Genomic DNA, 15,320 nt, shown 5'->3' on the forward strand with positions numbered 1-15,320 from the left:
TTTCAGTTCAGAAGATACTGTGTCTGAAATGAAAACTGCTTATATTCTTGAAAGGTAAGTTAAAGTTTTCTTAAGAAAGTCAAGTTATAACTTCATGTATTGATGTTCTACATAACTCATGATAATATACCTCTAAACATTTTAAACAAGACTTACATGCTAAATAAAAACAAGAAGAACTGCGGATGCTGTAAATGAGAAACAAAAACAGAAATTGCTCAAAAAGCTCAGCAGGTCTGGCAGCATCTATGGAGAGAAATCAGATTTAAACGTTTTAGGTTGAGTTATTTGTGAGTAAATTTTCACAGACATTTTCTCCTGAAGATAACCTGTATTGATCACCATTAATTTTTGGTAGGAAATAAAGCTTTTGGAAGTAAATTATCACGTTTCTGTAAAGTCAAGGTGTTTAGTGTTACTGCAATCCAAAAATCTCAATCCCCTTTATTCCAGTGACACTGCATAAGACCTAATAAAATCTGAAAATTGTCTTACCTTGCTATCAATCTCACTGCTCCCCAGAGCGGATTGAATCACATACAGCAAAGCATCAGTGAGGCCATCACATTCTCTCATCCTTCTCCGTGCCTCTTCACCAGCTGAGCTCACGTTCCTGCAAAGGGTGAAGTACAATTGAGAATGTTAGACTAAATCCTCATTAAAGGGCTAACTGGAAAAATCACAGAGGGAAATGACACACACGTGACCCGGGAGTTTGAGCAAGCACAAACAGAATCTAAGGAGTTGTTCTCATAACTAGAACTATGTTGGCATAAAGTTAAAGAGTTCTATAACTTGCAATCTTCAAGAGTTGTGGAAATGGCTCCAAATCAATACAGTAATATAAAGATGACACCGAACATATCAGTGGCAGCCCTACATTTGTGTGCAAGCCACGGATTTCCTCCACAGTTTGACTTGGCAGTTATCCTGGAGATTCCAGGTCAAAACAGGCAGGTTGCTAATGTTGACAGGAAATATGATTTCATCAAAGCCACGTCTTCATTTGTTTGCATTTCCCAAAAGATTGTTGTAGAGTATAGGAAAATCAATGTGATTGGAATATCAATGTTAAAAATGAGCAATTTGGATATCAATTGATCTCTTAAATATATTAGTTTGAAAAAGGAATATCTGAGTGGAGGAGGGACATCACTTTGCTATATTATACATGATAGTCTCCTCATTGTTGACAGAATTGCTTTTATGTATTATTGAACAGCTGCCACTCAAATCGGTGTCTAAGTTATTGAATGTTGGAGTCTAAATGGTAACTTATACAAGTGGAAATAATGTCCTAAAGCAAAACTTTCAAACTGTGAAGTTAAATCTTCACTTTGAAAAGAGGGACATGAGAATATAGTGTTTTGTATTCTGGGTCCTCAGGAAACAAGAGTCAACTTTCCTTGCTGTAAATAAAGTATAAAGATTTGCTTTATACTAAGGTTATTAAAATATTCACAACCATCTGTTGGCTAGGAGTTTTATGCCACAATGACTCTTCACACAGTTGCACTGTTTGTTCTTGCAGTTCCATGAACTGACTTTGAAATGATTCAGCCTCAAATCCCCAGGAAGCTATTAAAAGTGAAAACAATTGCAACTTAAACACTCCGCTGTGCTTTCAAAGAAATCTCAATAGTTTACAGAAAAGCTTTGTGGAGATTATTTCTTTGTCATTCTCTTCTGGTCTCTGCATTAGTAGATAAAAAGGCAGTATTTCCCAGGAAAATCTTCCTTAAAAGAAAAACATTAACTTACCTCCCAAAGTAATATAAACCCAAAATTTAAGCTTTCACTTTTGCACTGGAAGGACTCAATGTTTACACCAAGAATTTCTGAGTTAAAACATCAACAAGTAGCAACATTGATCAGAGTTAAAAATCACACAACACCAGGTTATAGTCCAACAGGTTTATTTGGAAGCACTAGCTTTCGGAGCGCTGCTCCTTCATCAGGTGAACAACCACCTGCTGAGAGAGCGTCGCTCCGAAAGCCAATGCTTCCAATTAAACCTGTTGAACTATAACCTGATGTTGAGTGATTTTTAACTTTGTACACCCCAGTTCAACACCGGCATCTCCAAATCACAACATTGATCAGGATCTGGAAGATCTGCTGGATAGATTTGAGAATTTATTTCTGATCTCTTTTCCCTTAACTAGTCTGGGTTTCTGTCTGCTTTCTTTCTTCTCCAGAAGATTACCGAGCATTCAAGTGATATGGGGAGTATATATGTTGCAAAGTTGTGTTGGGCAAGCTATATGGACCAGAGAGTCATTTTCCTACAGAATCATAATTTCTTTGTGCCTGCTTTTAAGTAGCTCGGGTCCATACATTTATATCGCAGTGGGAGCCATCATACATTCTCCACAACTCATTTCACTCTGCATGATAACAAGAAATGTTGATGGCACTGGCTATAGCAAAGGCTGTAAGCCCTGACAACATTCTGCCAATAGTACTGAACATCTGTGTTCTAAAATGAGCTGTGGCCCTAGCTACATTCTTACAGTATGACCACAACACTGGCAACCAGCCGAATCTGCCCGACTCCATTCTGTCCCCAAAAAGCATGATCAATCATATCCAGTCAACTACCACTCAAATTGTTCTGCTCTCAATCATCAGCAAATGGATAGATGTCATTGACAGTGCTGTCAACTGGCACTTAACACAACAATAATCTGCACACAGATGCTCAATTTGAATTCCACCAGGGACAGCATGCGTCAGACCTTGTTACTGTTTTGATGGATTCATAGTCAAAATAGCTGAATTTCAGAAGTGTACTGAGAGTTATTGTCTTTGACATCATGGCTGAATTTTACCAAGCGTGGCAAGGAATCCCAGCAAAACTGGAGTTAACAGAAATCAGTGAAAAATCGCTACACTGGTTGGAATCATACCTAGCAAAAAGAAGATGGCTATACTTGTTAGACATCAATCACATCAGCCCCACTTCAACAGAGCAGGAGTTTCTCAGGGTAGTGCCCTAGGCCCAACTATCTTCAGCTGCTTAATCAATAACCTTTCTTCAATTTTAGATAATTGATAGTTGTATAGTGCGTCCATTTGCAACTTGTCAGGTACTGAAGCAGTCCATGTTCATACACAGTAAGACATGGACAAATTCAAGCTTGGGCTGAAATGTGGCAAGTCACATTAATGCCACACAAGTGCCAGGCAATGACCATCTCCAATGAGAGTATCTGACAATCTCTTCTTGATATTGAATGGCATTACCTTTGATTAATCAATATTTTGATTAATCAAATCTCCATCTCCAAATCATCAATATTTGGAGGTTACCAATGAAAAGTTAGTGCGCTAGCTCTATTGTGGCTCCTAAAGCAGCTCTGGGACTATAAACTCTTTAGCATCTGCTGACTTCACAAAATCTTTTCATCATCTACGAGGCACAGGTCAGGAAAAGACTCGAGAAGCTTCATGGTATCCAGAAAACAAAACCTTGCTTGACTGACTCCCAGCCTTCATACACTTTCTTCACCACTGATCCATAGACGTAGCAATGTGCACCATACACAGTTTCATGCCAAGTCTTATTCCAGAGTACCTTGCAAACTTGTGATCTCTATCATTGAGAAGGATCAGGGCAACAGATGCATGGGAGCACTAATACCTGTAAAATCCTTTCCAGTCAACACAGTCCATGGAACCATCATCCTTCATTGTAGCTGGTTCAAAGAGCTAGAATCTTGTTCTTAACATTACCTGTAGATGCACCCACACCACATGGATTGTGAAGGTTTAAAAAGGTGCTTCACCATCAACTTCCCAACAGAAAATTGGGACAAATAACAAATTCTGCTCTTGGCAGTGATGCTCATATTTCATGAATGAGCGAAAAAAAAGAGAAAATGATGCCCTTGAACTTCCCGTCACTTGAAAAACTGGGAATACCAAGTGGAAATTGTCACTTTTAAAAGATGTAACTTGATGAAATGAGATTTGCAGGTCTGTAACAGCACTGTAACGAGCAGTGCTGCAGTGAAATGCTGACCCAATGTGAAAACTCACTTAAGTGACATCCCCCAGATTCAGTGAATAAACCAATTAATTCTTCAACAAACTTTAATGGCTGTCTGTTCAAACAGATGCTACGTTCCACCAACCTTCTTCTTCCAAATGCCTGAGCACCATGACAGTGCTTTCTCAGTGGAAAGCTATTCATGACATGAATATGATTGTGTGACAATGTGCCTAACTGAAATTTGTAAACAATTATTAAGATACTCTACTCACATCATCTGCTGTGCCAGCCAACTGCTCAACTGCATCTGAGCTGCATGAGCAGCTTTGTTCATCACCGCTTCCCTGTTGGTGTGCCAGCTGACACAGACTCTGTGAAACTGCTGAGCTGGGTGAGGATAGTCAATCTATCTCAGGGGGGATGTCATGTAGTTCAAGGGACAGAATTTATACTTTGATCCATGCCTACATCCTTCTTGTTCGGTCTCTAAATCAGCAAGTCCTCGAAACTGACAAATAAAGGTATGTTTTTTACTTAGTCAGAGAAGTAAAAGTAAGAAGAATGAAGAACAGAAAACTGAAATTGCAGAGTGCCGGATATCACAGAGTGTGGGATATCACAGAGTGCCGGATATCACAGAGTGTGGGATATCACAGAGTGCGGGATATCACAGAGTGTGGGATATCACAGAGTGCTGGATATCACAGAGTGTGGGATATCACAGAGTGCGGGATATCACAGAGTGTGGGATATCACAGAGTGCTGGATATCACAGAGTGCTGGATATCACAGAGTGGAGGGGTGACCTGGAAGGTGGGAGTCAATATGAATGTGTAGACAAAAGGAGCTCAAAGTGATGAAATTGTAGGGCCTAAAGCCACCATTTCAGGGCCTGAAATATGCCTAGTCTACTTTGGATGTGTAAGGTATTTCAAATATTTGATTAGATGAAGCTAGTCACTTCAGGCCAATACACAGTGGTATACAGTGGCCAAACCAGTGTGTTTTCTGTGAACAGGATGTTGTTGTCAAGCGATTCTGCTTACCTGACAAAGATCTAATATGGTACATGAATTTCAGTGCAAATGTGATGCCAGGCACATTGGTCATACTTCCTGACTATGGATGTCCCATTGGCTGTTCAGAATAGATAGAGTACTGACCATGTGCCTGTGCTTGCAAAACTCAGAACATAATGTTGAATGTTCAAAGTAATTGTGCCCACAGGACAGCACTAACAACCAATATAAGATTATCAGTCGGTTTTGCAAAGTGGCTCACTGGGGCTTGCTCAGAGCTACATATATTCATTTGCAGGGACCTGTTGTTTGCAGTAAAAAGGAACACATTCAGGCATTGCACCTTTTTGAATTAAGCAAAAGCATGGGGGAAACAGCTCCCTGACACATCCTCCATCACAAAACCTTGAGCAATGAGAGTCAGCTTGCCAACCAATCAGCACCCTTTCTTCACGCAGTACAAATTGTTGCTCCCTTTGAAAGATGGCATTCTTCCCCTGGTCCTGATGAAAAGCCTTTAACAGCATGCCTCTTTTTCACTCACATTTGCACAACCATGCGATTAAATGAGATCAGATGCTGATTCACTATAATGTGAGGCCTATTTTTAGTTGAAACTTTATTGCTGGAACAGCACAGCAGGTCAGGCAGCATCCAGGGAACAGGAGATTCGACGTTTCGGGCACAGGCCCTTCTTCAGGAATTGTGAAGGGCCTGTGCCCGAAACGTCGAATCTCCTGTTCCCTGGATGCTGCCTGACCTGCTGTGCTGTTCCAGCAATAAAGTTTCAACTTTGATCTCCAGCATCTGCAGACCTCACTTTCTCCTCGAGGCCTATTTTTAGCAGGGTCATGCTGCATTCTATTTTTCAGAGGAAAACTCAGGTCACTGTGATAAGTCAGTGGTAGAATAAATTCTGAACTGTGAACGAGTTAGGAAATCAAAAATATTTAGCTGCTCATGGTGACTCAGTGGTTAGCACTGCTGCCTCAGCGCCAGGGATCTGGGCTCGATTCCAGCCTTGGGCAACTGTCTGTGTGGAGTTTGCACATTCTCCCCATGTCTGCAAGGGTTTCCTCCTGGTGCTCCGGTTTTCCCCCATATTCCAAAGATGTGCAGGTCAGGTGAATTGGTCATGCTAAATTTTCCATAGTTGTCAGGAGCATTAGTCAGAGGGGGGTGGATTACTCTTCGGAGGGTCGGTGTGGACTTGCAGGGCCGAAGGGCCTGTTTCCACACTGTAGGGAATCTAATCTAATCATTATGTCACCAGGATGGCTCAAAATGAATTTTGTTTTAAATGCAGTTATTGTTGTGTTGTAGAGTAGTGAGGGAACTCCATAGTCTTGTGCCAGCTGAAATTACTTGATAAATTGAATTGGTTTTTCTATGTGATTTATTTTCATCTATTTATAATCCAAAGGTGGCACTGAATTTGCCACTTTCACCATAACCATGCATGAGGCCAGCTTGAACAGACAAGGATTATATTCCCTTGAGTTTAGAAGATTAAAAGGCAATGTAAATGAGTTGATTGAGATAATCAGACAATTTAACAAAGTAAACGGAGAGCACCTATTTTTTTTCTGGTAGGGCAATCCAGCACACAGCCAGACAGCCCTTCAAAGAGGAGCTAGGTCTTTCAGAAGTTAGATCAGAAAAACTTCTTTTCAAAAAAGGTGGTGAAAATCCAGGTTTCTCTCTCAAAATAAATCATTGAGGCTCGGACAGGCTGGTATTGATGGACTTTTGTTCACCGTGAGGATGAAGGATGACAAAATGAAGGCAAGTAAGTCGAGTTAATATTCAGAGCCATAATCTAATTGAAAGGCAGAGCAGATTTGGTGGGCTATATGGCCTACTGCTCCTTTTGTGTTTCATTGTATACTGACAAACATTGAGGCTATTGAAAGGTTCACAGAGTGGCTCAGATCAGCACTATTTGAAGCTAACATAAGGCAGCACACAGGACTTTACTCATGGCAGCCAGTTAAGAGGCTGCTGCCAGGAACAATGCCCCATTAAGAATGAAGCCTGCCTCTCTGAACCACTGCCTCAATTTTTCAACAAGCCCCATTACCTGCGAGATCCTTCAGTTACAACTGAACTCTCTGCGCTACCGCATGCAACCCTCGAAGCAGCTGCATCTGGTGTGGGGGGTGGGGGAGTGGGGTAGAGACTGTCACACATCTCCTGCTGGAAGGTGCGTTTGTAATGGAAGTCTGGAGAGAGATACAGAGATTTTTGTCCAGGCTCATCATTAGCAGCTCCTTGACGCAGGGTTCTGTGTTCTACGATCTGCTCCCTGGGACCCATACCAAGACAAATATTAATTCTGCCTGGAGGATTATCAATTTGGTGGAAGATGCTCTTTGGTATGCCCGTTGGTCTTCCAGAGAAAGGAGTTGACCTCAACCGAGTGTGGCAGACTGTCACATTCCAAGGTCTAGAACTATGTGCTGAGAGACGCACTAAAGCTTGGGGCAGCTGCTGGCAAGGCACAGTGGGTCAAGAACACAGTCTAAGGTGTTTCTGTTTGAGCTAAATGGGTTTTTGTTCAATTATTGGGCCCTCCCGGTGCCTCAAATGTATAGAAATATAGTCTTGCACAGCTAACAAATGTCTTGCGTTTGTTTGCTGGATAGAATCAAACGCCAACATTTGTCCGTTTCTTCAAATGCTACAGTCGAGACATGACTGCTTCAGTGACTATGTATGTGTGTAAAGATATTATGAACAGAGTATATTTTTGAAATTAAAAAAAAAAATCCAAGCTTGACTGTAGATGTGGTGACTGCTCAGGCTGCAGGAGGCAATTCTGAGATGCTGTTAAAGAGCCAGGAAGTAAATTTGCTTCGTGGGCTGGGCCAAGTTGAGAGACTCAGAGTGGTGAGGTGCTCCACTGGCAATGTTGGAGCTGCAGGGGTGGCTACTGCTACTGGAGGGGGCCTCCATGGGAAATGGAGTCTCCAGGAACAGAGGCACCATGCATCTTAGGGCACCATGGTGTCAATGTACCTTGCAGTCGCCCCGTGTGACACGGAGTTGTACTGACAACATTAAAATGCTGGTGGGCCATGAAATGGCTGTTAAAGAGGCAGATAAGTGGATTAATCCAATTACACATCCATCCCATGGGCAGTTGAGTCACTGCATCTGTGTTGTTTGAAAAATCCCATGATGGCAGCTTGACGCTGGACTCCTCTCCTGACTCCTTCCTCTGCCATCTCACCAAGATGTGCGCATCCCTGCCCAGCTCTGCAGGGTTCGTAAAATCCCCACCATAACTTGCAAGACACTATTAAGTAAGGTTAAGTATCAGGAATAGAAACTTTGCTCCTAAGAGACTACCCAGTAATTAGTTTTTTTTGGAAAAGGAGAATTCATTTAGAAAAGTCAACATTCCATTAACACTGATCCTTTGTTAGATGACGCACTCATCCACAGGACTCGCTAAATGAATGCGAACACGATGCACCAGAAAACCTGGGGGAGCTACAACTCATGCTTTACATTCTATAAATAGTTCCATTCAAGGGAAGGCCATGTCAGGTGGCACACATCGGCTCATTGCAGCTATTTAATAGGTCAGTTGTTAATCGAGGCTGTAAGCTTCCAGATTGGAAAATTTGCAAGAACGATTAAGGCAGCACAAAAGGGCTGAATTACAAATAGTGACCAGAGGGTCAGTACTTCATTCAGCATTTACAATCGTCCCAAACAATTAAGTCCAACACATAACCAACTGACAGGGCTCTTGTGGTGTTGTGGTCATGTGCCTCACTCTGGGCCAGGAGGTCCAGTTCCAAACCCCACCAACCCTGGAGACATGTCGTAACTTTTCCAAACAACTTGATTAAATATAATGTGAGCAGCTGACTGTATCAGAAATGGCATTAACTATTTGCCAATACCACCAGCAAAGAAAGACTTGCATTTATTCAAGATCTTTCAGAGCCTCAGGATATCCCTAAGCATTTTACTTTTTAGGTATTTTTGAAGGGTAGCCATTGATGGCACGTTGGAAGTATGGAGGTGGATTTGTGCACAGCAAGGCCCCGCCTAATTCAGCTTTTTCTCTTAAAGAGATGTTTTTCGAGGATAAATGTTGGCCAGGATTCTAGGGAGAACTCCACTGCTCATTACCATGAAAGCAAAGTCCCATGTAATCAATAACATAGTGCAAACTGGGCATCTTTGACAGTGCAGTATTCTCATGATTCAGCTTCTGTCAGGTCGGGATTTTACGGGATGGAAGTGACTCCATCCACAGGCTAGGAAGTCGGTGAAGTCACGGAAACGCTGGACGGATTTTACCTTCATTAAAAAGCTGTCTCCCCACATTGGAGATTTCCACTCCCTTTGAGGAAAATCTCCCGACCCCAGCGCTGCCAGCCAATCAAATGGCTGTCAGGTCTCAGTCCCAGCAAACCTTCCGAGGTGGGGGTGGGTTTGGCCGCTGGCTGGTACTGCAGTTGGTCTAGACAGCCCCTGGGTGAGGCCTCAGAGTGCAGTTAGCTTTGTCAGGGACACTGGGCCAGAGAGGCAGGTGGTGGCTGTTGGAGGGTGGTATTGGTTGATCATAGGGGCATCGGGTTGGCAGTCATTGCTGTGATAGCAGGAGCTCTCCATGAGCTACGAGTTGCTTGAGCAAGGGCAACAACAAGGTGATGGGGGTGTCATCTTTTTCCAACACACACAACCTCAGACACGCCAGCCCACCCGTCTTCCATCCACCTTCCTTCCCGTGTGGCACACTCTAGCTTGTGTGTGAGCCATGATACTACAGGCTGGATTTTCCATGAATGGCGAACACCACTCATGTTAAGAAAGAGCACCGCATTACTGACTGAGCATTCCAATCAGGACTCCTTCAGAAGTGCGGAGCTGTACTTTAAAACCTGATAGGCCCCTCATATTGCAGGATAGTTGTGGGGGAAGCCAACCACGCCCCTTTTTCACAAAAGTAGTTGCCATATTCTGCGGTATAAATTCCTCCATCAAAGACAATCATAGAATTGTACAGCACTGAAACAGACCCTTTGATGCAAATCGCCCACGCCTACCAGATATCCCAATCTGACCTAGTCCCACTTGCCAGCACTTGGCCCATTTCCCTCTCAATCCATCCTATTCATATCCCCATCCAGATGCCTTTTAAATGTTGTTTTGTACCAACCTCCTCTGGCAGCTCGCTCCACACAAGCACTACCCTCTGCACAAAAACATTACCCCTCAGGTCCTTTTTAAATTTTTCCCCTCTCACCTTAAACCTTTGCCCTCTCGTTTTGAACACTTCCACCCTTGGCAAAAGACTTTGGCTATTCACCCTATTCATGTTCCTTATGATTTCATAAACTTCTATAAGGTCACACCTCAGCCTCTGACATTCCAGGGAAAATCTACTCACCCTCTCCCTCTAGCTCAGACCCTCCAGTCCCTGCAACATTCTCGTCAGTCTTTTCTGCACTCTTTCACGTTTAATGCCATCTGATAAAAGGGTGATCAGAATGGTATGCAGTATTCCAAAAATGTCCTACACAGCCATAACATGATGTCCCAACTCCTATACTCAATGTTCTGACCAATGCTGAATGCCTTCTTCACCAACCTGTTTACCTCTGACTCCACTTTCAAAGAACTATGCACCTGCAACTTGGCAGCTTCTATGACAGGGTAAGTCCGTAAGGTAAGCATCAAGTTCGGATGCGAGGTGGGTATGGTGCCAGGTGGGTATGACACTGGGGCAAAGGGAGCCAGGATGTCAGGCAAGTAATTAGGCAGTCATGGTGAGGTGGAGATACCTAGTAATGGAGGAGCAGGGGCTGGGTGGAGCATTAGGTCCCATATAGTTGGGCAGGGAAGGGGTGCGGTGTCAGGTCTGAGTGACGGTGGGTCCCACAGGATCTGTTGGGTCTAGTGGTGGTTCCAGAGTTTAGGGAGCTCTGGGGAAGTGGGGTGTCTGGTTGCAGGAAGGGAAGAGATAGTGTGGTCAGAACACAGGCAAAGGAGACGCCAGGTCCCCTGGAGGGACGAGGTGGTGTTAGATCAGGCTCCTAGGGGTGTAAGTGGTTTGGAGCTGTGCAGTGAGGGGATGTGTTAGATTAGAATAGGTTCCCTACCGTATGGAAACAGGCCCTTCAGCCCCACAAGGCCACACCAACCCTCCGAACAGTACCCGGCCTGTGCTCGCTCCACTCCTACTCCAGGATTTGGTCCATGTTCGCTCTGTTCCTGCTCCGGGACTCTGTTCACATTCGCTCTGCTCCCGCTCTGGGAACCGCCTCACATTCGCTCTGCTTCTGCTGTGGTACCTGGCCCGTGCTCACTCTGCTCCAGCTTGAACCTAGCCCACCCTTGCTCTGCTCCTACTCTGGTAACCGGCCCATGCTCAGTCTGCTCCCGCTCCGGGACCCAGCCCATGACTTGCTTTCCTCCTGCTCTGGGACCCGACCTGCGACTCGCTTTGCTCCTCTGGAACTCGACCCAGGCTTGCTCTGCTTACGCTCTGTGACTTGGCCTGTGACTCACTCTGCTCCCTCCCCAGAATTCAGGCCATGCGCACTCGGCTGCTAGTCTGTGACTCGGTCTGCATGCTGTGTTGCCACCCAGGCTTCAGCTGCAACTTGTATCCCTTTGTCTCATCTCCATTCTCCAGGCAGGGGAGGGTAGTTTAAGAGGTTGAGGGGTGGGGGAAGAAAATCTGCTGCAAAGAGGAAAAAAAATGAAAAAGGGAAAGGAACTGGTGAGCAGAGGAACTCCAAAAGGAATGTCTTACTCTGCTGCCATCTTGTATCAATGGCATAAATGGTTACTTTCAGAGAATTCCAAGCAAAGTGGAATTGCCCATCGGAGGCTTTAATTTCATGGACAATTCCCTCAGAGTCTGCTACACAGGAATGCTGCATTGTCCTGATATGCAATTCCAATCTAAGCTGCAGAAATGACTATTTGGCCTTCTAAATATCTGGGCCTCTATTTACACCTCCTGAGCAATGAGTTCTGGGGAAGGGGGATGGGTGAACTTGAGGTGGACACACAACAGTAGGAAAGCAGTCCAGAATACTGTACTGTACTCCTCTTGACTACGCACAGTAATGTCTTTTGACATGACATTTTATTGCCTGCTGCTGAAGAAGCAGCTGACTGCAAAACAATTTCCTTGTGAGGCGAACTTGAAACGAGGTCTCATTCACGCAAATATGAGGACTTTTATTTATTCACTCATGGGATGTGGGCATCACTGGCTGGCCGTTCCCAGTTGCCCTTAAGACTGGTATTTATTTAAGGTAGCTTAAAATGTGTTGCTGGAAAAGCGCAGCAGGTCAGGCAGCATCCAAGGAGCAGGAGAATCGACATTTCGGGCATGAGCCCTTCTTCAGGCACATGCCCGAAACGTCAATTCTCCTGCTCCTTGGATGCTGCCTGACCTGCTGCGCTTTTCCAGCAACACATTTCCAGCTCTGATCTCCAGCATCTGCAGTCCCCACTTTCTCCTAGAAGATTTATTTAAGGTAGCCATTCCTGGGAAGTAGCCTCAAGCAATATGATCCCAGGTGTACTTTAGGTGCAAGCCCGTATTGAAATACTGCCCTTGAAATAAGTCCTAATCTGCCCCAGCTACCCCAGTTACCAGTCAGAATACAGGGAAAGCAATGACCAACTTCTACCCCAGCACGCGGACGGTATACCATTATCTGCTGCAGAAAATATTTGTCCTCTGAACTTTATAAAAGTAATCTATTAAAGTTGAGTTATGGATGAAGGCTTGAATTTTTCTTTCTCGTATGAGTCCTGTGTCTGAGCGACACTTTGTCAAAATGATAACGGCATAAATCGAGGGCAGTAATCAACGCAAGTGTTGCCACTTCTGAGATGTAAATGTATCCCAACTCCAGGAGGGACCATGCCACAGAATAATTATACAATCGTAACTAATGCCGCACCTTTCTATTGCATGTTAGATGATGCATTTTACAGCCACAACAAGCACAATATTGAGCTGCTCTCCTGAGCATTTGCAGTGATTAAAAACAGTGCAACTATATTACAAATTTATGAGCCAGACAACCATTTTAATATGCCCGCACACTTAATTTTGTTTTCAGGAAAGTGAATTCATACTTTTATTCTCCAACCCAGAAAAACTCAAGGATAGATGAGCATGTCAGGACATAAAAACAATCACATAATTTTTCTCTGCACTGTCCATCCATTCCTCATGCAGTGCCTTGCATGCTGTTGTGGCTAATAAGACTTTATCAGCTCTGGCTGCCACAGCATTCCAGGCCTAATTAATTAATTGCAGATACCCATTCTATCAGAACAGGCCTCTATTCTGATTTTGTAAAAGTAATGCAGATCGTACAAATATTATTTAATACTTCCAGCCTTGATCAGCTCTGGCCTTTGCCCTCTCAGAATCAGAACAGTAGGAATACCTTGGACTGTCAAGTTGTAAGGCTGTTTCCAGAACAGTTCTACTGCAGGAATATGTTTCTAGGTTTCAAGTCATCTGATCATTGAATAATACAAGAGCAACAAAATGGACATATCATTGCCATTGGGCTCAGGCTGCATTTAATAGAGATTGCTCTGAGACTCTGACAAACACTTAAGCATTCATTAACAATGATAGGACAATGCACAAAAATAGATGTGCCAGAGGCTGTAAGCAGACTCATCTTTCTAGAAGCTCTGATGACACAAAACTGATGGCATATATTAGCTGTTTACATGTTTGCCATTATCTCTTTATACTACAATAACATGTGAAATGTTGGGCTACTTCTGAAGGAGACAGTTGCAGACAAACGTCCTAATTTACTTGCTTATAACAACTACACATGTGGACAATAACATTTTCAAGAAACATGAAATTCCAAGAGTTCCTTTTGGAGAAGAAGACATTAGGATTTGTTAAGTAGCCCAACACATTAAACTGTATTTATTCACTTGTGGGAAAAGTAAAGGATCGGCGATATTTGAGCCAATACTAGGTCTTAGCACCTGACTGATAACTCCAGTGTCACATTAAACTAAAGGCCTCTATCATGGATTTAAAAGATCCCAAGACATTATTTGATGAAGAACAGCTGTCTTAGGCAGTATGTTATCACTCAACCATCATTGGTAAACTTGCTGTTTGAGGGAGCTTGCTGTGTTCAAATTGGTTTCTGGAAATCAACAATAAACAAAATAATTCACTAATATGCTCATTTTTTGAAAGGTACTACATAAATTCAGCATTCTTCCACTCTTAGGGCAGAGAATATTAGACCAGTCATCAAGAAACTGAATATGTATTTGCACAAACCAAAGTATCTTTGTGGCTACCTTGTTGGACATGTAATTTAAAGGTACAGCAGGTCAGGCAGCATCCAAAAAGCAGGAAAATTGACGTTTCGGGCAAAAGCCCTTCGTCACGAGGCCGAAACCAGCTTTTGTCCGAAATGTTGATTTTCCTGCTCCTCGGATGCTGCCTGACCTGCCGGGGTTTTTAAGCACCACTCTAATCTTGACTCTAATCTGCAGTCCTCACTTTCTCCTTTATGATTTAAAGGCCTGAACTCATGAATACAAGTCCCATCATGGCAACTGGAAAATGTCAAATCAGTTAATTAAATAAATCTGGATTTTAAAAAAAAGCTAGAATCAGAAATGGTGACCATTACACCATTGGATTGTTATAAAAATCATCAGGTTTACAAATGTCCTTTAATGGAATGAAGTCTGATGTTCTTACCCAGTCAGGTCAATATTTACCATTGTGTCTGCCACAGAAACATTGCAAGTAGAAGCAAGAATAGGCCATTTGGCCGGATGAGCCTGCTCCACATTCAACATGATCACGATTGATAATTCAACTGAGAACCCTTTTCCTGCTTTCATCCACACCCTCTAATTCCTTCAGCTCACAAAAATATACCTAATTCTTTCTTGAAAATATTCAGTGTTTTGGTCCCAATTGCTTCCTGTGGCAGAGAATTCCACCAGGCTCATCATTCATTCTCCGGCTGAAGAAGTTTCTCCTCATTTCAGTCATAAATGGTCTACCTTATATCCTTAGACTATGCCTCTTAGAGGAGATCCTTCCCCTTTGCCATCAAACCCAGGAGATCAATGCTGGCTCAATGGAGGGCATGCTAGGAACAGCATGAGGCGTGCCTTAGAACGAGGTGTCAATATAATGAAGCGATAACACATGACCATTTGCAAGCTAAACAGCATAAGCAACATGCAATAGGCAGGGCTAAGCATGATTCCAAGCCATACCTTCATTGCTGCTAGTTCAGAATCCTGGAATT

The 15,320-nt window shown here is 43.3% G+C and overlaps 1 protein-coding gene across 11 annotated transcripts in view; it reads right to left on the reverse strand.

Moving 5' to 3' along the window:
* Positions 1–15,320, reverse strand: part of LOC122564410 (catenin delta-2-like) — a 1,213,649-nt gene that overhangs the window by 90,499 nt on the left and 1,107,830 nt on the right. For all 11 annotated transcript variants that reach the window (XM_043719230.2, XM_043719228.2, XM_087978581.1 and 8 more), the window contains one exon: positions 496–613. In XM_043719230.2, the coding sequence (XP_043575165.1) occupies positions 496–613 (118 nt within the window). The remainder of the gene's footprint in view (positions 1–495; positions 614–15,320) is intronic.

This window comes from Chiloscyllium plagiosum, unplaced genomic scaffold (assembly GCF_037043375.1).
Source record: "Chiloscyllium plagiosum isolate Xiang-an unplaced genomic scaffold, Cpla_swu_hap1 HiC_scaffold_34, whole genome shotgun sequence".
Taxonomy (NCBI): Eukaryota; Metazoa; Chordata; class Chondrichthyes; order Orectolobiformes; family Hemiscylliidae; genus Chiloscyllium; species Chiloscyllium plagiosum.